Source organism: Strigops habroptila, chromosome 8 (genome assembly GCF_004027225.2).
Source record: "Strigops habroptila isolate Jane chromosome 8, bStrHab1.2.pri, whole genome shotgun sequence".
Classification (NCBI taxonomy): Eukaryota; Metazoa; Chordata; class Aves; order Psittaciformes; family Psittacidae; genus Strigops; species Strigops habroptila.
The window spans coordinates 5,148,581-5,172,225 of NC_044284.2; the positions used below are offsets into that span (position 1 = coordinate 5,148,581).

A 23,645-nucleotide genomic window follows, 5' to 3' on the forward strand; every position below is an offset into this window, starting at 1 on the left:
CAAAGCATTATTTACGTTATTTTGCACAAGGCATCCAAAATATGGAGAAAAATCTGAAAGATTTTGAGCTAGTTGATAAAATTAAAGCAAACTGGGAACTGAAATTATACCTTTAGAGTTATAACTTTTATTTAGACTTACAGAAAATTTATTTTTTGGGAAGCCATCTGCCTTTGAAAAGGAGAAAAGATATATTGACAAAGGAACCATCCATTAACATTTATAAACAATCACCAGTCAAGAAAAGGCCTTACAGATGAAAGTGCATGAATGTTTACAAAAACACACGAGGAAAAAGTAGAAAGACTAAAGCAAGCTAAACAGAAAACAGGAAAACACAAGGCAGGAGTGACCTGGGGAAAGTTAAACAGTGATGAAAGCATAATAATGAAAGTCTGGGAAAAAACAGAGGGAAGAAAAGGGACACAGTCTGCCTAACTACCATAGCCCTACGTCAAATCATTGGTCACCGAATACTCAAAGCTGAACTGTGCTTCATCCCTTTCTACTGTGTTTTTCAGTAGTAATTTTCAGCAAAATTAAGTAGTTATGTATATATGTAATACTGTGACAGTCGCCAGGTCTTCTGAGAGTCCAGAGTAAAGCACATTATTAAAAGAACACAGCGAGCATCTCCATGTTTCAAAATCATGGGATCCAAGTATTGGCAAACATAGGAAGTGATAGGCTGTGTCTCTGAATGTTCACATCACTGTCAGTACAGCCATGCAGGTCTTGGGTTACAGAGCAGAATCTTCCCAGGTTACATGACACGTCACTAACAGTGGTAAAGAGCTGTATTTGTAGGAATTTGAGATAGTCAACTTCGGTCACTTTCTCATGTGCCTAAGTTCATTATGACAGACTGTTACTAGTGTTCATCTGTGTTTATCTGCTACACTGGAATTTCCCCCACTGCTCCAGTTTCTCCTTCACATTTAAGTTTTCAGTGTATGCTATCTTCATGCTGATACAGGTTAAATGAAGAAGCAGTCTCTTTCTGAACTTGGAAAAATACCTTAGATACCCAATTCTTACCAATGGTCAGCACAGTAAAAACTATCAGACTGTTAGCCTGCCAGACTCCTATCGAGCCCCTCAGATATAAAAAGAAAAATCTTTATTCCAGTGGGTTAATCTAATTATTTAGTAAGTTCTGGCCACATTGCTGAGTACACAGCTCTAAAATTTCCATGAGGAAACAATTTCCAAAGCCAATACAACAGGATTTGAAAAGCATGCTTTATGTTGGGTCAGTGTCCTGGGTTCAGTCAGTTAGTGGAGGTTTTCTTTCCTTTTCTTCTATTTTATTTTTCATGTAAGATTTTCTTCAAAGAAAGGTAAATGCTTGACAGTCGGTTTGAGTACAGCTTGAACTCTGGCATCAGTAAGTCACGAGCTGGGATGGCACCCAAAAAGCAGTAGAGATTTTGATACTAAACTGTGGAGGTGTTCTTTCCCTGCCCATAATGGAACAAACTGGGAGACACTCAAGAACTGGGAATGCTGAACTCTTTCCTCCTCCCCTCCCAACCTATTTAGTTTCACACCACCTGAATGCTCACTCTAAGCCTACTGCTCCTGTTACAAGATAAAATTGAGGCAATTGATGTTTTCTGCAAAGACTCCAGCAGAATCCAAGTATTCCACTGCAGTGGACTTCAGGAACAGAAGAAAAGTGATCTGTTCTTCACAAACCTTTCCAAGTGCAGACAGATCTTAGTTTTTTTGCTAGATTAACTTCAGGTTTGAAAAGCATCTTGCAGTCAGGAAAACATAGAAGAGAAGATTTGAGAGCACAGTTATGCAAAGAATTACAAGGACCTGTATTCTGTTTCTAGTGTTATTTTATATAGAGGGTCCTGGTTTGATTTACCTTTTCCATCTCTAGAACTTTATCTTGCATCTCCTTCAGGGCACAATGGGATTCTGCTTCACTCAGCCTGGCTTGGACCAACTCTTTTTCCAGCTGTAGCACAAAGTCTTCACTGTATTGTGAACTGCATTTATGCTACAAAGTTTGCAGAAATATGTTTAGTATGAAGCACAGATGGTTTGAAAGGGGTTTTATTTGCCAGATTCAAATGCTTAACATTAGGAATACTAGCTTAAGGTCAATAGAAGTGCTTACCTTATGCAAATCTATTAATATGTTCTTCCAGACTGCTAACTAAGAACTGTAATGCTGTGCCTCTCCAACAACTGCACCACCACACAGCCAAATGTGTAAGACCAAACTGAGACTCCTATTAGTACTCATGAGCAACAACTCACTCTTCTCTCTTTGTTACCCAAACAGAAGAATCCTCAAAGGATCTGTGATTATTTTGCTATATGCAAAAAAAGATGCTTAGGAAAGACTGGCTAATTACAAGGTTAATACAAGTATCTCTTTTGATCCCTACTCACTGAAACTCTGATTTAACAGAAGCTTTTAACAACTTGGATTCAAAATAAAGCCACGTAAGCTTCAATGCACAGTCACTTCAGTTTGCCCCTTTCTTCCATTCCAACCCTTAGCTCTCATTTCTCACACTATACATATTCCTTCTGAGATTCTCTTCTCAAGCAAGTCTTGTGGATTTACGAGAAAAATCCAGGCACAAGTAGCAGTATAACTCCTTCTAGACACACAGCACAGGCCCAAGCTACAATGAAATTTGGCTCTTTCCATACAGGACTTACTCCAAGACTATCCCTGACCAGCTTTGCACACCCAAACACATTCCTTTTATAATAAAACACCCTTCCCAAACCTCATGGGAGAAGAGAATAAAAAAACAAAACCAAAACCCCCACAGTTCTGCTCAAGTAAGTTAATTCACCATTAACTTATTTCTCAACTGTTGATTAGCTGGAATTCAAAGTGAGAGCTAAACTTTCACTTGCTAAAGGAAAATTCCATGAAACTGCATCTTTCCATACATGCATCCAACTGAAGTTGTATTAAGCATTTATATTCAAAAGCCCCACTTGTTCTTTTTAACTATTGACTGGAGGAACAAGTTATTTTCTTTCTTCCCTGTGTCACTTTAAAATGACTTGAGATTCACCACAGATTGTCAGACTTGCTTGACAGGCCATGCCATCCTACAGCAGCACTGACATTGAAATCCCCAAAGCACAGATGCCTAGGTAGTATATGCATAGGTACCCTGAAAATTAAGTTTAAAGGGGAATCATTTAGTACATCTTTGGTGCCATTAAATACATTGTGAAGAATAAATACTATACTTGGGTTCACAGATGGAAGTTTTATTCAATTAACAATGCAACTTTAAAATCCATAGAGCATTTGTTATACTAAATAAAGATACAACTATTTCTTACTTTATGTTTGCATCAAACAATTTAGTTTTCTGCATCTAAAAACAGCTGACAAAATTAACGGAAGAGTCTTCAATCCCATGTGCTTGTTAGGGTATGGCATTCCCTGACTTTTAATGCACAAACCAAAGGCAAACAGGACAAAACAAGGATTTACAACATGTAACTACATGGTCAAGGAACTGGGTTTTAATTTGTTTTTATACTTCTGCACACCACCTAACCCTTTCATCATGACTCAGTAGAACCCAAATTCAACATCTACACTAATGATAGTGTTACAATTTGTTGTACTGTTATATATATATGCCTACAGGGAGCCATAACAGAGGGGATATATACAAAGCATTAAAAGGCAGAAATAGCTCATACAGGTAGTCTTTAGTGTCACTAAGACTATCCATTCTACTTAACTGTGCAGTTGAACACACACAGAACAATGTACAAAGATCACTATATTTAATATTAATTTTGCCTTATACAATACTAATTCAATCCCTATTCTTTTTAATTCACATGTTCTCTTTGCCTCAGCAAGCAGTGGAGGTAGGGCTGATTTGAGCGTAAGAGAGGATGGGTGGACAATGCTGATCCATTTCCACAATTGCTTCACATGATCTTTCTTATTCCCTGGCTGTTGGTACAGTTTCATCAGATGATACCCATAGCAACTTAAATGGACTCTGTGTTTCTTGTTCCAGATTCTGCTTATGATATATATGGAACAAGAATGAATGCAATGTTCTTTCCTCAGGCAAGAAGTCCTCTTGTACTTTCCAGAAAATGGACAGAAAACAGGAGAGTTGAAGAGCTGAATACATGTTGGAGCAAAATGAGGATGTAAATTTATTCTAAATAATTTTGGACTACAAAGATTAACTGATATTTGTCAAATCATAAGTAATGAAAAGTGTAAGAAAAGTTACTTATCCAGTTTTAGGCACAAGTCATTCCTTCTTTAAATAGGTCTTTAGATGTCACCTGCCTAAGGAATATGTTAGGAGTACTTATCTAGCCACAACAAACTTCAAATCAAGTCTTGATAGACTGGCAACCCCCTCCCCCACCGAGAAAAAAAATACAGCCAAGATCAAAACAGATTTTAAAAAACAATATTCAAAATATTCAAAGTTACAAGTTGTGATTTTTGCTCCTTAAAACAACACAGAATTTTAGTAATTTAGTACATAAAGGTAACACAAGTTTATAGTCAAAACAGTGTTTGAGAACTACTTTAAGACTGACTTCTTTGCAAAAAAAGCTGCTTTTATATATTTTCCTTAAGCCCTAAAATGTCTGACAAAATCCACAATGCAAACCCAGATTTCGAGGCACCAGCCAAATATTTTAACCACAGCAACACTGTTTGTCTTGGCTGTGTTGAAAAGGTGTCTGTTATATAAAGCACTCAAAATGTAGTTTTACAGCCATCTACTTCTGAAAGAAACAAATCCTCGCTTGGCTTCACAGAAGTGTATTTATTTTCCCCCAACTTTGCTTAAAAATCTTAGAAACAGTAACATCTCAGAGGCTGACACAACCACTCCTAATAATATTTTGGCTGATGACAGATTACACATAGTTACAGAATGCTTTTCCTACACTGAAGGGCAACTAACAGATGGTTCAGCAGCCGCCCAGCTAACTTTGTTTGCACATGTAAGCACTAACTGTAGTACTTTACTAAATACGGTAGTTTCATTTTCTGCTTTTTGGTTGCAAAACAGAACATAATGTAAAAAAAGTATATTGTAAAATAAAGCAAAGCCTTCCATAAGGTTGCAACACTCATTTACAAGCACATATTTCCCTTTATCAATTATTACGCTCTTAATTATTATCAGTCATTTTACCATGAGCTCCTGAAAAGAAACTATGCATTATGGAGTTGCTGTAACAATAACCAAATACATGGCTATAAATTACCTTGCAAAATGCATATGCTTCCATCTGAATGTTTAGTCAATTAAAATTCTATCTTCACATAACACACTTGAAGAGCCTATTTAAAAATAAGATGTGAAGCAATTTAGCTTGAACTGCCTCTCTCATTTCTCACATTCCATTTTCAAGCGTGCAGACTGATGAACTGGGTAATCACTGAAAATTAGAGTATCATTGGGAAAGGCTGAGATTTGTGTTCTGGAGGTGTATTTAATTGGCAGAAATCATTTTTATACATCCAGCAGAAGCCATCTTTTTCATTTAGGAACAATAGCAGAAAAAGAAGAGAGAAAAATTTCAGTGTGTAATTATTAGGAGCAAGTTAAAACAGGCTGATTATCCTCACCCCTAACTCCTCAAATACCATCACTCTTGCATGCCTCTAAAGAAAACCTTCTCTATTCTGTTGAAGTCAGGTACAACTTCCTCTATGCAGTTCTTAATTTACTAGCAGTACGAGGAGGAAAACACCTTCCTCTTAATCTTTTGGTTACCCACCACATCGAGAAGCCTTTGGCAAGTTCCTATGCTCAAAGAATATAAAGATAGATTAGTATCATTCTCTTTGAAACCATTCTGGCAAACATTGAGATAGCTGAAGCACTGAACTCCAAGAGAATTTCAGAATATTTCTAGCTTTACAGTTATTTTTTTCCTAGCCATCAATATAAAATAAATGTACAGGTTATACACCGGTTTTAAAAGCCTTAGTAGAGATCAATTCTGTCACAGTGTACGATGTAAAAGTTTGCACCCAAAGTAAAATTAAGTGTGAAGTCTCTATCCCATGCCTTATTATCTTCTGCTTCCTTTCCTCCCTCCAAAGCACCTTAAATAAACAAAGGATGAGTTAGCCTTCTTAGAAATACTATGGTTTAGAGAATATTTTTGCTGTCGATGAAACACAACCCCTACTCTTATGCCTCCTGCCTCATGATTTAAAAGTAACAGTGGGTTGAGTTTGGGTTGTGGGGTTTTTTGGTTGTTGGTTTGGGATTTTTTAAATCCCATAGTGTTGTTCAGAAGAGGCAGCCGCAAGTATCTTTAGGCAGTTCTTTTCACACATTTCTATTCAGAAATTCAAAGCCAAACTTTATAGTTTCTATCATGCTGAACCAGACAACTCAAGATTGGAAAAGATGTAGATTATAATATGTAGGATAGATGCTGTACATTAAATAAGTGCAGATAAATGATGCGGTTCATTTTTAAGTGCAATCATTTTTGCTAATCATAAACAAAACTGAAATAATTGGAGGGAAAAAAATATTAAAGCAAGTATTTGTAAGACAAAACTGAAGTATTGCCAAGAGCAAAAAGCTACTGGCACTGGGAAGCGGCAAAGAGATTCATCTGTGCACTCAAAGGGCAATGCTAAAATTCAAAACAAATTCATGGATTTCCACTAGGTGGTACCCTGTGTGTACGCAGCTGTTTACAGCTGTTGCTCCCATTTCCATGCTTGGAAACACAGTTAAAAGCCTGTACAACTACAACTGTTAGTAGTGCAGCAGAATCTGGGGAACTGCTAACTGAAACCACCTTCACACTTTCATCACGTTGTCTAAGTTAATCCAGACGGTCCTCAAAACCACAGTGCTATTCCTTACTCTTCAAAATTAGTCATCTACCAGGCACAAATCCCTTTATAACCATGTGGATTTACCGCCTCAGTTCCACCCACTGTCAGACTATTTCCTACAGTCATGTTCACATTTAAGAGGGGGAAAATAAGGCTCACATTTTACTTACTCTCCACTCCTGCAGAACCTGCCCAGACTGCTGCCCTCACAGCTCCAATCTAGCCAGTTCTGCAAACTGATCATCTATAGTTTTGCTCAGGACCAGCTCCCATGCCTAGCCAACCTGCCAGGCTTCCCCATCATTGCTGCTTAGTAAGGTCCCCAGAATAATTAAGAGCATTAGCTTTAAAAGTTGTATTAGCCATCAATTAACTAATAAATACAGCATTTTAGTCTCTTAACTTTTAATTCAGTACAGATAAGTAACATGGGTGCTTCTAAAAACACATTCCAAAAGCATGTGTACTATTGTAATCAGACAAGGAACAGCTGGCTACCCAGTCTATAAACATGTCTCATTTTATTTCATGTGACAGTTTACATAATACCTAAAATTTCGTAAAGCATTGCTAGAACATTCCCCATCTTCCCAGTTATAATTTCATGTTCTTCCCCTGAAGAAATTGCTAAAGTTAAAGAAAAAGCAGCATTACACACTACAGAGTAACAGCTCACCAATAACTTCTTACAACTAGTCTAATGCACCTTTTTTACACCAGAACGCATTAAACAGATATAATTAGCTATTTCTATAATGTTGCATTTAAGTTACGATTTCTTTTCAATCCAACAGTAAATCTCATCTCATCTCTACCTTCCCAGACGAGATACCAGCAATCTGATAAGCAGCTGCAGCATGCTGAGTTCTAAAAACTTGTATTTCATATACCTAAAATGCCCAGGGCTTCAGACAAATACTCGGATATCACTTACTTAAACCAGGATGAGCACACTCACATCAGCACTGCTAGTGCACAGTTTATTCAGCGAGTGAAGATTGCCAAAACTATTCCCCCCTCCTCCAAGAGAAGATACTGAGCAGTTTGTAAGTGGCTTAGAGACAGTAACTGCAGTAGCATAGTAACAGTCTGAAGCCTTACACATTATACTACCTAAAAGACAGTACATACAAACACACTACTACCTAGAGCTGCTCTATATATGCACACAAACCCACACCTTTTCCATAAAGTCCTGTAGTTCCAAACTCAGGGACAATACCCTTCTATTTCTGCAAGCAACTATTTCATGCATGCTAGGGAAAAACAATGTAGGTACACAGAAGAAACTTAAACATGGAGGAGACAGACTTAAATAAGAAGCTAGGTAAAAGCATTATGAATCAACTCTCAAATCTGGGTAGTCAGAGTGACACAATTTGCAATAGCTGGATTCGTAGCATTAGGAGCTACCAAAGGTTTTAGGTGTGGTTTTTTGTTACTATTTCTTTGGTGGTGGTGGATTTTTGTGTGAGGTTTTTGTTGTTGTTGTGGAGGTTTTGGCTTGATGTGTTTTGTTGTGGGGTTTTTTGTTGTCGTTGTTGTTTTAAATTAGTAACTTACATCTACCCAGGGTTATGAATCTAATCTATCAGTAAGAAAAAGACCAAAATATCACTTAGTTCAATTTGTGTAATTTTAAGAATGCAAATCACAATGAACAAGCATTTACAAGGACAGCACAGAGACCATGTAATGATGAGTGAAAATAAACATGAGTGAAAGAGATGAGATGATGTGCTGCCAGGCTCCTTACCCATTGCTGCTGCTGTTGGAGCTCCCTGATGGTATTCTCAGCTTGCTCCAGTTTAGTAATGGCCTCATCACTCTGCTGTTTGATGGTGGCCAGCTCCCGTTTTACAAGGTAGTTTTCCTCAGCCTCCTGGGCCCTTGTCACTTGTCCCTTAGGACATAATTTATTCTTTTAAGCAATTGAGGACAAATCCAAGACAGACTGCCTTTGTGATGCTTAGCTGCTTATTTCATCAGATTGCTTTTGCAAACAGCATGGAGTACAATTGGTAGAAATTTTAGGGCAAGGTAGTACTAAACAGCTGCTTTACTACTTCATTACAAAGTTCAGCATCCATTTAGCAAGCACAATTGTGTACTTGCATTCAGTAAAGTTCCTTTCATGCAATATTACTCAGTTGTACATGCACAGATTAAAGATTGCAATATTCAATTTCAAGTGTTAATACAGTGTCAGAGAATCCATTTCTCATAGGAATTTGTACCAAAAAATTACATTAGGTTAGGAAAATTATTACAACGTGCAGGTATTGGGTTTATGTATTTTTAGTAAACAATATTAAACAAGTTTCTAGCAAGAGATTAGCTCTATATTTATTCCAAATCAGCAAAGCAGGCATAGAGTACAGCATGCAAATACGCATGCATCAAAGCAATTTGGGGCTTTTTGAGAGTAGGAAGAGAGTCATACAGTAAAAGACTAAAAGACTATACCTGTATCAATCTATCTGCCAAGGAAGCACTTTCCTACAAAGGAAAAATTCAGATAGGAATAAGGAAAAGAAAAACCAAAAAACAAAGGGGTGATAATAGTGACAAAAAGGACAAGAGCTGAGAAAAAGAAAATGCCCAAATTCTACCCATTTTCTGTACAAACTCTTCTTGCAAAATTAACAACTTCTCATATAAATTAAGGTAACTCAGCCTGGAAGTGGCAGCCTATCCTGCAATAGCTTTAACACAGTCCATTCTTGATACAAGAAGATCTCAGAGCCAGATTTCCATAACACTTCAAATTCACCTACAGGAGACTGGGTATTTTGATCTGAATGGTTCGCTTCCCAATTAACAGAAGTTACACATACAGTGTCTGGTATGATCTAGGAGATAGATGCAAGATGGGGTCTATGGTCTGCCCACAACATGAAAGGAAGGCATAATTTGAGCACAGAGGAAACTCCACTAAGCACTGAGGCATTCATGCAGAACTAAAGCTTCCAAATAGAAAGCAGGAAAGTTAAATGGTGCAAACTGACAGACACAAGTAAAAAAATTTCAACTATGACAGCTAATATTTGGGTTTACTGAACTCAATTGAGCAGTTAATAGATTCTCTTTCCTTGCCAAAATTTTTCAAGAAGGAAATTTGCATTGATGCATGCTGACTGATAAGCACTACAACCCCCCCCAGTTGCACGTTTCATTAATTTCTACTCTATCACCCTTGAAAGCACTCAATCTTTGCACATTCTACAACAGAGAACACATCTATTCACAGATCATCTTCATCCTTGGAACTTTTATTAAAATTAAAGTTCAAATTGGTTGGTAAGAGCCATTACTTAGAATTTAAGGCAAGACATTTGTCATTAAGGTACATTAAGGAAATCACAACTAAATCAGACAGGTTAGGATGAGGAAAAATATATCTTAAAATAAAAATAAGTTTCCAACAGAAGAACTGAATGGGTTTGGTCACACTTTATGATCCATTTTTCAGATGCTGTGATGATAATCATCATCATAAATTCTTATTAACAGATAAGATTTTCCCATTTTGAAATGTTCTAAATCCAGTCAGAATGGAACACTTAAAGTGAATTCTGAAATTTTTAGTACAGAATTTGCAACAGCACTAGTGTCTGGCAGTTCATCATGGACTTCCTAATTAAAAACCCCTCTGATTTCAAACTCTGCAAGTTAAGTGTACAACAGGGATATCTACTATTATAGATTCGCCACAAGCATTGAAGTGATTCACTACAGCTTCCAACTTCTTAAGAGTCTGCACTTTTGAGTTCATTTTATCAGCACTTCGGTAGAAACAAAGATGTTTATAAAGTTGTATTTCTGGTCACATCTTTCGTATGTCCTCATTATGTGCATTTTTCCACACTAAAAATTCAGAAATTAATTAAGTAGAATCTGCCATAGATTGACTGTTTTTCCAAGAAACTGTAGTGGATTTAACAGCAGAAGTGTGACATCTTTCAGTTATGTCACTCTAAATTGAATCTTTACCATTTTCCTCCCTGTGAAACACAAACCACTGTTTGCAACTCACAAGAGCATTCCATTTCATTTGATGAAAGATAGCTGCTATGCCTGGTTAAGATGGACAAGAATGTTCTCATTCTAGAGCAGGCCAGCTCAGATGCAATCTGTCACAGGAAGCGTGATACCAGAATATAGGAGAGGCCACTGGGGAACAATGCCTGCATGCTGGCAATGTAGCAATACCAGTTATCATGTATACTTTTAAAGTCATATCCAGTTACAAAGCAGCCTAACAAAACTGCTCCAGACTAAATCTGTGCGAAATAAAAGATACTTTCCCCACCCTGTACCCAAAATTGCTACAAAAAAAATCAAAACTATATAAAACAAATTCATGGCAGCAGATTTTCTGTACTGAATGTGAACGCTGAAACACCACCCCTCTGTCGCTGTATTTGCTAGCGATGAAGTAATCTGCTTTCATCTCCATGTCTGGTCATTGGTAGATCTGTCATTTTGCTCCTACGTAAAAACACCCAGCAAGTTCATATTTTCAAAATTGAGGATTCTCTCACAATAACCTCTTTTCCACCCAAGCAGTCCACTACTTCATGTAGTCTTCTGGACTTTAAACAGATGCTTCTAGTTCAGAAAGAAAACAGTACAACAGAAGTTGGGTATGTCAAAATGTTTGATTTCATATTCACTAAGAGTCAGACTTAACAACCGCACACATTTACAAGCACTGACCCTAACTGTTTTATTATTACCATGCTATTTGGCTAAGCACTGTTAGTAAACACCATAAATTAGTAGAAAACAGTAAACTATGAGATTCCCATTTCATATAATAAAATGGCCATCAATTTAAGTATAAATTAACACAGATTCAATATAATCACCAACATACTTACTTTTTCTAGTGTTTCAATGCGCTGTTTCAAGAGCCTGTTTTCAGTTCGTAACCTCTGGAAGGTAAACCATTCATAATTATATTTCTCAAGTTATGAATTGGAAGTCTGATAAAAGCCAAGCACGCTAAAAAGATTTTTATCGTGTCACATCTACGAAAATCAATATAAACACAAAAACAGTGACCTCTTTAACATCTTTCTATGTGATGTACTAACTCAAAAGATGAGTTTAAACAGCTTGATACAGCAAAGGAGAGATGGAGTCTTGTGTTACTCAAAAGCATCTGTGTTGTATTAGATGAAAGTAGTATGTCTGCAGGTGACCCACAGGGCTTAACCACACGTTAGACTTGACAGCCTGCTCTTCCTGAACAGAGCCAGACACGCTCGTTGTGGGTGAGGGACATGGAAGTTCCCTCCCTGCACTAGAACAGGCTAACGAGACAGCTACAAGGTTTCCTTCCTTTTCCTCCCAATAATTTATGTTTAATTATATCATAGCATTTCTTTTTTAATCTGTAAGGTTATTCTGAGAATTATTTACCTCAGATGCCCCAGAAGTAAGAATTGTACTGAATTGCACATTTTACTGGTGCATTTCCTGTAAATTTTAGCAGTCAGCATTCATATACAAGAGATCCGTGTGTATCCCTAAGAATAGAGCCATGGATATCAGTTCAGTAATGCTTTGCTCTGCTGGGCTAAAAGGCACACTCAACGCGCTTGTTTTTCCATCTCCCTAACACAGCAGAGCTTCTTAGCAGAAGACAGGGAATGATTTCCATAAGGTCCCAAAGCAGGGCCTAGAAACAGACAGCTTTAGGTTGTTGGTTTTGGCTGATTGGGTTTTGGTTTTGTTTGGGTAGGATTTTTTGGGTTTTGGGCTGGGGGGGGAGCAAGGAAGGATTTGAAATAAGTTAAAATATTAGAATCTAAGGTTAAAGTTGTCTTTCAAATGATTTTATTCTGTCCTATTCTGCAGAGGGCCATCATTTGAGTCCTGCAAATCTGATTTCAGATGCCATTACCAGGTCCTAATGCTGCGAACTGCCTCAGTGCCTGCTACAACAGTAACAAACTGCCTGTAAAAGCTTGGAACACCTTTGTGCTCCCAGGTACATGTCACTGAATTGTGAACCAATGCCTTAGAAACTGGTATCGAAAGGCAAAATGACTAGCAGTGGACAGGAAGAAGTAACCTGTACCTCTCTCCCTCCACTAAGCTTTATGTACTACACTTGTCCATCATTTCTCCCACTGCCTTTTCTCATGGAACTGGCTAAAAACATGACAAAACAAGGAAGGCAATCCAGATCAAACACTATGCTGTAAATAAAAAAGGTGATAAAGGGCAAAAAAGTGGCAAATGCCTATTCATATCACAAAAACAAAAAGATGCAGTGATTAAGTACATTCAGGAAGTAGGTCAGTTCATAGAAGGGAAATAAACTTCACCCCCAGGGTGGGTTTTTTCCCCATATGATGTATTAATTGCAGAAGCTCCAAAAGAAAAAGTGGCTGCAGACAGAAAACACAATCTTGGGTTCAATGTGTAAGAAAAATCAAGCTCTCAAAATAAAACTCTGTCTTATTATGTGTCTTACAAGCCTCCTGTGTGGGACACCTACATCTAAACCAGCATATGCAGAACTTCTGATAAATGAGGCCACCTGTAATCAAGATCTAGTCAGCAGAAAATAATGAAAAAATGAATACAGCAGGTCTCCATCAAAGATCTCTCTTCAAATGTCTGCCAGAACTCTCAGTAATTTCAGTCTAAGTGTCCTTTATGAACAGACACCCCAGACACAAGTGCTGAAAGAATCTGGAGACCTCAATTACATGGCCTGCCACATATACGGATCAAATACACAAGCCCATATCTAGGAATTTAACTGATCCATAACTACATTGGTTGAGGCTCTCTTACTTTAATTTCAACTTGTTCTTCCATTTCTTTTGTCTTTATTGTAGTGTATTCCTTTTCTAACCTAAAAATTAGAAACAGTAAATTATGATTAGAAATAGTGTGGATAACTTACTTGTTGGTGTGATACCAAACAAACAAGAGTAGAACAGAGATACAGATTATTGGTATTTCCTCTGTTTGAGTGGCCACTTGAAATGCATTCCTGTAAATGTTTAGATTGGACATTACACTTAAACATAGACTTTTGTAGCTATGAACAGACTCTGATTGGGCACTCTGAAGTGCAGGTGCTTCTCATATACATTTATAATGGCAATGACTTGGAGCTACACTGTAATAACCACTCAATGTAACTATACAATAATCAATTCAATAGATTCTGTCAAAAGAAAACAGAGCTTGGAAAGCATTGAAGACAAAAAGATGCAAAGATACCTGAGATAAATATCTTAAACATGCAAAAAAATTTTGGCCCCTCTCCAGCAAACTACAAAATTGTCCCAACTGAAAAAAGTGGCAACAAGAAAAAACAAGCCAAGATCAACAATGCCTCTACAGAGAGCAACCATGGAAGTTTAGTCTTGGAACGGTAGGATCTTTAACTCTATACCCTTCTATGGGCTTTCAGAAAGCCTTTCCCTGAAAGCTTTGTACTTGTTCTGTTTTAGAGAAGACTGTTCACTCTGCAGCACTGATCACAGGCCGCTGACAGAAGGACTGGCAAACTCAACTTGAAAGACCCCACAGCACAGTCTGTAGTGCAAGAACAGTGACTGTGCAATAAATTACAACCAACTGGAGAATCGCCAAACTTAATCCCGGAAAAGCACAGTATGTGCAGCTTGGCATATCAAAACGTAGTTTAGCAAAGGCAGGAAAGAGAAGACATGCAACTAACCTTTAAAAATTAGTACTGTGCTCACGATTTCACACCCCAAATGAAAGTTGTTTTACAATTATCAATCGTATTACAAAGTTTCATCAATTTATATTTTAAGCAGCACAACCATACACATGCTCTTCAGCACTGTGAATACTTTTTCAGTTCCTGAGAACAAAAGTCTTAAGAATTTAGGCCAGATCATAATGTTTAGCCTCCTTTCCCTACTTCATCTTCAAAAAAACCAAGCAATCCTCACCCCCCAAAAACCACACACACCCCACATCGCTTTTTCTGTTCAGATCCTGTTCACAGAAGTGCTGTAACTGCCCATAACTTGCAGGTTTTTTAAAAAGCTTTTTAGGTTACTTTTATAAATGAGATATAACTTTATAAGAAAAATAGCAAATACTGCTTTAGAAGAATTTTCTTGCAGACAGAACTTCAGTTTTAACTTTTTATCATATAGAACACCAAAAAAATTTAAAGATGGCAAATTCAAAATGAAAGTGAATAACTATTACATTACTGAATAAGTTTAAACTATTGTTTAAAGATAAACAAACAGCAGTTCTTAGCAACAGTATAATCCATTTCTCAAAATGTTATACCTACTTTTTCATCTTTTTTGCATTGTATTTGACTTGGTAAGATGCTTGGATTAATTTGTCTGGACCACTGTCAAACTGATGTGGAATGACCTTTTGAAAGTGCTAAAAGCAATCAGAGCACAAGATAACATACCATTAATAGCTGCAAGGAAATACACACACACTCTCATTACACATTTCAGACATCTCTTGCCATTATTATAATCTTAATTTACCTGTAACATTCCTTCCATGTCAAGTTGCAGTAACTCTACTTGGTTCATCTGAAGTACTGCTAAACCTACTCGAAATACTATCTCTAAACCCTGAAAACAGAAGAAATATCCAGCAGTTATTCATGGCATCATCAACAGTACAGAACAATCCTACTATTTACTAATGTTGGCAATCTCATTCAGTTTCTCAAACAAAAGGGTACAATGTCATTAAACTATTTAAACAGATAAAAGGGAATGTCTTGCCCATATACACTGTCTTGGATATTCTGAGTGTAAGTTGAAAGGATTCACCTTTGACTTAATATTTTCTAAATTATAATTGCAGAGAAACAGCATAAATGGACCATAAACTTTGGTTTGTTCCCAATTTCAACCACACAAAGCTCTAATCCTAAACACAACTTAGGTGTCTTTGCAATAGTGACTAAATAATTCCATTAATTTCTTCTGCTATTGTACATCATCTGGACAGTAATAAGTAACAACACTCCCTTTTCTTGGCCTGCATAATCTCAGGAACTTTAACTTGGCTTGAAAACAGCATCACTTTCCATCCCAAATACTGAGAAACTGATGTCCCTGCTGGACGCAATGCTGCTGCACCCAGACCTGACAGATTTAATAACTCTTCAATAGGCTTAGAGCAGAGTTACATACAGTATCTACATCTAAAAACTTAGCTGCTCTTCCTTAACAAACTACATACACAGACCTCTTCCCCTACAAAATAATCTGATAAGCATAAAGACTAAAAGCAAGACTATTTCAGATTTGCACACAATAACAGGATTTATACCACTACCTAAAAAAGTACCTGCTTTGAACAGCTACTCTTGAAATACAACATACGGGTATTGAGTAGTTACCTCAGACATAAAGATATCAAATACTCTTGTTGCAATTGGTAGTGGAAAAGTTGTAAGGAATATAGTTAAAAACCATGACGATGCATACATAGAAGTGTGGAAACTCTGAGACTGAAAGTGCACATAAAGCTCTGGAAGATGCTCCTAGAAAAGGAAGAATACACATAAAGCTTTTGCTGGTAGCTTTGGTGTGCCAATGGTTTTGACATTTCAAATATATTAAATAATAATAAATAATTGATACTTATTACAGACAGCAGCTTTGTAACACAGGACTAGGAAAGATACAATTCATCATTACCAAGAACCATGCAACAGAAGTCCCAATATTGAATGCCCTACAGCACTTCCACCCTGCAAAGCACAGATTACAAAAATGCTTCCTGATCATAATAGGAAGTCAAGGGCTCGTAAATCCCTAAGTCACATCTACAGTGGGCTACAGAAAAGAGCTGGAAAAATCTAGGATATGGCCAGAGACATGTGTCTTAACATCCCACCCCGATCATCATGTTCAGAAATGGATCACAAAACACAAACCTGTCTGTTTCCATCAGCCTGGCCAGGAAGAAAGTGTTCTATGCCCCAAGTCTGAACACAATTTTAATTCTACATATGAGACTATCTCCCACTTTGCATCTTTTAAAATAGCTATAAATTGACTCTGAAGACACTGACTCTCAGAATCTTCAATCCAAACAGAGTAAGACATTCACATGCTTAATCAGCAATACAAATCCTCATGCTTGTGTTTAAAGCCAGTTACTGTCTCCCAAGATTAAAAAAGTAGATCACACAGTCATATGCCTTTACTTCTGAAATTCTGACACTAGCTACTGCCGGAACAGCCTGTTAGCCAGCAGACATGCCCTCTGTTAACTGCAATTCCCAAGTTCCTTATTAAGATTTACTGAAGAGAAAGTTTGATAGATTTTGTATGTACCTGTATCATGCATTCAAACTGGTACATACAAAGGCCCAGTTCAGCCATGCTTGGTTTAAAGAGTTCTCGTAGTCTGTAATCTTGCATTAATTTAACAAACACACAGAATGCCTCTTCTTCTGGCATCTACAGTAAAAACGAAAAAGCACAGTAAAAACTCTAGACAAATATAAGGATATATCAGAGTAAGTGCCTGGGAGGGTTTAGGGTGTTTTGAATGTCCGTGCATGTGTGGTAAGGGTTATTTTGGGGTTTGTGTTTGCTGTTTGGTTCTGGGGGGAGTGGAGGTGGTGGTGGTTGGTTTGTTTAGGGTTGTTTTTTTTGGTTGTTGGGGGAGGGAAAGGATGAGGTTTGTCTTTTAAGGGATTTATAACCAATTACTGTAATGAAGTTTTGTATATATTGAATTCTACCAAGTGATTTTTAAACTGAAATAGAGGTCTGCACATTTCTTACGATATACCCTACTTTGTCATAAAACAAAAGGCAGTAATACAAAGGCAGCTTTAAGATTATCAAATCAACTGTGAAGTTCCATTTGAACTCTGAGGAGATTCGGTGTAATAGAACTGATATAAGAAGTTTGTTAATAGCTGAAAGAGCATTCACCAAAATAGCTATGAAGTCTGCAATCCTACCTCAGCTCTGAGAAATAAGTGTATTCCCAAAGATAGTATCTTCTCGGCAAATAGAACCACAGAGAATAAATCTCATGATTTGCAGAGTGAACAGCTGCCCTTGACAACTCCATTGTAACAAAATGATGAAGGAAAGCTGATCTAGAGATTCCCAGTAAGTCACCATGTTTAATTATGCATTCTAGCAGGGATTTTAAAGGTTCACATATTTTTACCATCATGTTTACCTGCATAAGCAGTAGTCCAACTATAAAAGCGCTTCCTTGACAGTATCCAACCTCACGATCCACCAAGGAATAAGCCTGGGAAAGAAAGTTTTGAGACTCTCAACAACTAAACTTCATTTATGAATAAAAGGTAATCATAGTTCATGCTGTTATTCTACTAATAACTTACATTTTCTCTCCCAAATCCAGCAAGGAGGGACATTCTACACAGAAATTTTAGTTAGATATTCTAATTGCTCCTTACCTCTACAAAGGGGTATGAACTCTGCTCTCTGATAGCTACAATGCTAAAACTAAAGCATACCTAAAAAAAAAAATTAATACATGCTCTTTTCAACTACTGCCAGAAGGTCACAGACACGGCTGCCATACAAACTGCACAAGGTTACTATTGAAGCAGGAGACAGACCAAAGAAACAACAGGTTTTATCAGAAAAATAATGTGCTGCAGTTTTATTTACAGGTAGAGGAAATGCAGTGATCTCCACGCATATTGCATCTGCATTTTAGAGTTGTGGAAGTTACTCTGATTTGGAAACCTGCTAACTCTTCTCTTGAAACTACATTGTATGGTGAAGTCTTTAAAAAATTAAGCTCTAGTACAATGAAGACAAAACAATGCAAACTTAACTTCATGGTGGCATTTTCATTTTGTACTTCGGCACTGTAACTGCACATTAGCTTGTACCTGCCATTTGCTGCTACCACTTGCAGTTCAGAAGCGCTTGAAAAGTGATTGCTAGTTCTGATTTACAATGCTCTTGTCTTGGCCAACATTGTTTATTTCGCAGCACACTTTATTCCATTATACTATCAGCAGTTAGAATGTGACTTGGTTTTAATGGAAATTTGATATAAGTTTAAGTCTCTTCTAAAGTAAAGCCATTAACCATAGGAATAACATACTTGGAAGAGAGCTTTCAATAGCTGGAATTGTCATTACTGGAATGTAATTTGTTAAAACCATTCCCAGTGTCAAGTAGAGTAAGTTTAAAAAAAAACTTAAGCACATAAAACTGATGCAAGTTCATGACACACAAAGTAAATTCTTCCCCAAACTTTTGTGCACACTCTTGCTAACATATTTTGAAGGGCTGAAATACTGACTCACCTTCATGACATTGAACAAGACCTCCTGCCCAAGGCTGTCTTTTTCCTTAAAAAAATCATGTTCAGGGTATGTTCTAGCAATATCCCTTCTTATTAGTTTCTCACAAGGAGATGTCATTTTCAAGAGTTCTGAATACTGATCCTTAATCGGCATGCTTTGAGCACTGCATAAGAGTTGCCAAACAATTGCTCTGAAATGATGAGGTATCCCTTTTCGAACAAGCTCCTAAAGCACAAAAAAGGGGACAAATCCATTTATATTTCCTGAAAATATAAACATAAGCTTTAAGAACAAAATAACTTCAACAAATTAAAGTTCCTCACAACTTCAGAAAATGTTACATCATGTCACAAACCAATCATGCAGTTTATAGTACGAAGACCTCACTTTTAGCATGATACGTTGTTAGCTAACAAAAATAAGGAGACTCTGCATCATTTCAAGTGGCTAAATTTCAAGTGGCTAATGAAAGTAGACCCCTATTCATAGTAGGCTACTTGAAAAACTGAATATTCAAGTAAATTTAAATAATAACTCCCATTAGTCAGAATTTACCACAGTTATTTTTATATTTCATAAAAGATGACTGAAGGTAATACTCTTCATTGTATTTGTAGTGATTGAGAAATAAGAAATCTGTGATTAAAAATTATTTCCAAGACAGGTAAATAATAAAAACTGGAACTAACAGTAGCACAGCCAACTGCAACAAAAGAACTGCACAGTACTACTATCAGAAATCATTTGGCAAATTTGACAAGTTGCATCTAACTTCTCTGGCGTGCCAGTATTTCCAAGTTCTCCCTTAAGTATTTAAATGCAGTTTCAGACGCTAGACCAAGAAAACATTAACTTTACATGTACCAAAGTAACCCAATTTCCTTCATCTTCCCTGGAAAAGAAAAATCAGCTAGGTATTACACAATTCAAACCTTCCCAGATTAAGAGATCTAAGAACCTGATACTTGTCTTTTCAGAAAGCACAAGCACAAAGCAGCCTTGTTGCTTGATCTGAAAACTGAGAAAAAAACATGATTCAGGAAGTTCACAGATTGTCTTCAGGGTATGTTCTGCATCAAGGATCAGTCTGACCTAGAAGATGGTCTCTTGCAGACAAGAGTGTTCCTTGAATAATTTTTTGTCCCTTAAGAGCTTATCTATTCTGTCTCCTAAAGGAGAGTTTCTTTCACTAGTATTTAGTCTGAACGAAATCTCCTACCTGCAAAGCTTCCTCTTTTTCCTGTTTGTTCCAAGTATTTCTCCTGCTTTGCCAAACATCAAGAATAATTAATGCAACAGTGATAACTACCAAAGAGACTCTTGCTGTCAAGTTTTGTTTTTGTTAAGCTTGAACTCTACTGCGGGAGTTCTGCATCACTGACTTCAATTTTCTAACATCCCCACGATCTCCAGCCTTCTTCAGACCACCCCAGTAACACCACTCCAACTATTTGTCTCATCAACAACCCAACTATGACATCCTGTGTTATTTCCTAAAGGATTTCCAACTCCAAGACAACCACCCTAACACATCAGCTTTCCACATCTGTCTCCAGCTATCATTTGTCAACAATGCACTATGAGATTGTGGATCAGTCATCTAACGCCTCAAGGGCTACTAGTAATGAAGCATTGGCAAGTGGTTTCTTGCTTTAAGTTACCATGCACCTACTTGACAGAGTAACAGGGTCAATTCCTCCAACGTTCCTAAAGGAACAGCAGGAAAACACACCTGCTAAGCAGCACTAACGCAAAGCTATTCTACATGGTATTATGCACACTGAAAAGCAGGACTTAAGTCATCCTTCAGAACCCTCCATAAACAGGAACAGAGTTCTGAAGTGGATCAAGAGACATCAGGATGGAACACATCATCTGTGCAGGAAGGTACATACACCTATGTCTAAAGCTTAAAAAACTTACCAGATATCTAATAACTTAAGACCTGCTTTCACAGCCAAGACAAAAAGATACCTATGCTGCTGAAGTCATACCTACAGGCACAATCAGGAAATAGATATGGATGTTCTGGTGTTCCATTGTAAATGCAGAATGACATTGTTTAGGCTGACTTTTGACAAACAAAACAAAACCGAAGAAGATACTTAGAATTATTTAATCAGCAAAGGAAAAGTCACTAGCAATATACTTAAATATTTACTGGAAGTTAGTCAAATACTCCCCAAATATACTCGGCCAGCTGTAAAACCAAGTGATAATTGTGACACTTCAAAATGTTCAAATGCAGGCAGCTCAAATGAATTCTATCCAACCAGATCTACTTATTACCATCTCACTTCTTTCTCTTGCCAGGTTCACGTGGCCTTCTTTTCCTGGCATTTTGGAAACATCTTTCCAGAAACTGTTCTCCCTATGCAAGCTGGAAGTCTTGAATTAATTTTCTTCCCTTGTTTCCTCTCTCAAGTCATGTTCTCTCTTCACAACTGCTTCATATAAAAGATACTTTACTTTAGCCCATTGTTCTGCCTTCCCACAACCTATTCATACGCACACATTTCAATCTGCTCAAAGGACCCTGAAATTTGTATTCTGCAGATAGAACTACAGGCTAGAGCCAATAAAGAACCAAAGCAGAACAGACTTGCCTACGAACAAAAATCCCACGCTGCTGTACTTGCAGCCTCTGTAACATGGGTATATTCAAATGCCCTAGCTGCTTTTTAGTTTGAATTTAAAGTGTAACTGAACTCCATGTCTGTACATGCCCACAGCTAACCCAGACTGGACACAGACTGGTCAAAATTTGTTCATTCCACTCAGAATTTAGAAACTATGTGTTTTTCTGCTTGAGGTCATCCCTGGGGTCAATGCACTTGGCATGCACAAAAAACCTGAACTCAGAGCCTCATACAGTAGGATTGTCAGCTCTTCTAATGAGAATGCTTGAAAAAGACAGCTGCTCAGTGGGAAAATAATCATAGCATCCAGATGCCCTCAAGAGGGTTTTCAGTAATTCCATTTTGGAAACTTGAAGCAAATCTTCTCTATATTCATGGGAATCTCTCATTAGAGGTAGACTGAAAGCTTCAGTATTCAAGATACATTAAATACTAGTTTTTAATAAGAGACATCAGATGGGAAAGCCATCACCAAAGTCTGGTAACAGTTACACAGGAAGCATGGATAGAATAGATTCAACTGGAAGCTCCTATTATATATTTATTTAAAAAGTAAGACCAACAGGAAGATAAACCAGTATCAGTAGTACCATTTTACAAATATAATCTGAAAAAAGTACACCAAAACTGTCCATCTACTACCTTAACTTGCTTTTCTTTCTTTTTCCGCACATCTTCCCATTCATTCACAATCCTCCCCCAGAGGATCCATGAGTCTTCCTCAAGATGGCTGAGATTGCTAGAAGCTGATGAACTAGATACAAGAGAAGATCCACTATTTCTTCTTGACCCATTTACTGATCGCAAGGATTTGCTATCTGTTTCCAAGAGTCTGCAAAGAAAGCACATAAAAACCCCCACCCCAGTAAATTCAAGTCCTTATAATCGCAGGACCACACTATTAATTGTTTAGAAGCCAAGTCTTCCAATCTCTTTATAAAGAATGCTCCCAAGGTTTCCATGGAACAGTTTTTCTAACCATCATTTATACTAAATTTGAAAAGAACTGGTCAATGTTACTGTTTTTTCTTGAGAACTCAAGTAATTCTGCAGACAGAACAGCAGCTCACATTGCAGCACTTAAGAATGTCATATCATCAACAATACTAAGAGAAGCGAGATTTTAATACAAGTGTTATGTAGTCTCAGGTAACTAGATCTTAACACATAAAGATACCAAACTACAGAAAGCACAGAAGCATTGCAAGTCCAGATCCCTTACACATTCATCAACTGGCTATTAACAGCCCAATAGAGAAGATGTGCAAGTTCTGTTTTGAGGCACAAGTACCAGCAAGAGGGCTTTGATTTTACCAGCAGCGAAACCCCCACAGTTCTTGTGCATCAGACTGACAAAGAGACCATCCTCAATGATAGTTTCAAATTATAGAGTAGCTTGGGTTGGGAGGGACCTTAAAGATCATCTGGATCCAACCCCTCTGCCATAGGCAGGGACAAAAATCCAGTATTTATTGGGAAAAGCGAACAGAAGTCTTCCGAAGAAAACTAAAATGTCAAAGCATTGCAAAAAGGAGTAATTTTAAATAAGAGGAAAAAAAAAAATTAGCTTCCTAGAAGTCTACCTGATTACACTTTTTTTAATTGACAATGTAAATACAGACAGAATAATTAAAATCTGAAGCAATTTTAACACACCTGACATTTGCTGACACTGTTCATAACTCAACATGATGTTTTACAAACAAAACCTCACAGCTAAAGAATGAGGATCAGGCAACAGAAGCGGGTAGTACAGTGAATGAATGTGTAATAAAGTGCAGGGCTCAGCCACGAGAACTTCTGGGCTTCCCAAGCAGCAAGGTGCACATACAGGCGTGCCAGGAGC

At 37.4% G+C, this 23,645-nt stretch overlaps 1 protein-coding gene across 12 annotated transcripts in view; it reads right to left on the minus strand.

Annotated features, from left to right (window-relative positions):
* The window catches only part of EVI5 (ecotropic viral integration site 5), a 79,303-nt gene that overhangs the window by 40,920 nt on the left and 14,738 nt on the right, over positions 1–23,645 (minus strand). For 6 of the 12 annotated variants that reach the window (XM_030496255.1, XM_030496263.1, XM_030496261.1 and 3 more), the window contains 12 exons: positions 22,442–22,631; positions 19,161–19,385; positions 18,050–18,124; positions 17,185–17,310; positions 16,242–16,385; positions 15,373–15,462; positions 15,162–15,259; positions 13,667–13,727; positions 11,737–11,790; positions 9,320–9,352; positions 8,610–8,756; positions 1,877–2,011 (listed from right to left, as the gene is read on the minus strand). In XM_030496255.1, coding sequence (XP_030352115.1) covers positions 1,877–2,011; positions 8,610–8,756; positions 9,320–9,352; positions 11,737–11,790; positions 13,667–13,727; positions 15,162–15,259; positions 15,373–15,462; positions 16,242–16,385; positions 17,185–17,310; positions 18,050–18,124; positions 19,161–19,385; positions 22,442–22,631 — 1,378 coding nt within the window. The remainder of the gene's footprint in view (positions 1–1,876; positions 2,012–8,609; positions 8,757–9,319; positions 9,353–11,736; positions 11,791–13,666; positions 13,728–15,161; positions 15,260–15,372; positions 15,463–16,241; positions 16,386–17,184; positions 17,311–18,049; positions 18,125–19,160; positions 19,386–22,441; positions 22,632–23,645) is intronic. The other 6 variants (XM_032920135.1, XM_030496258.1, XM_030496266.1 and 3 more) reach the window with 3 other exon arrangements.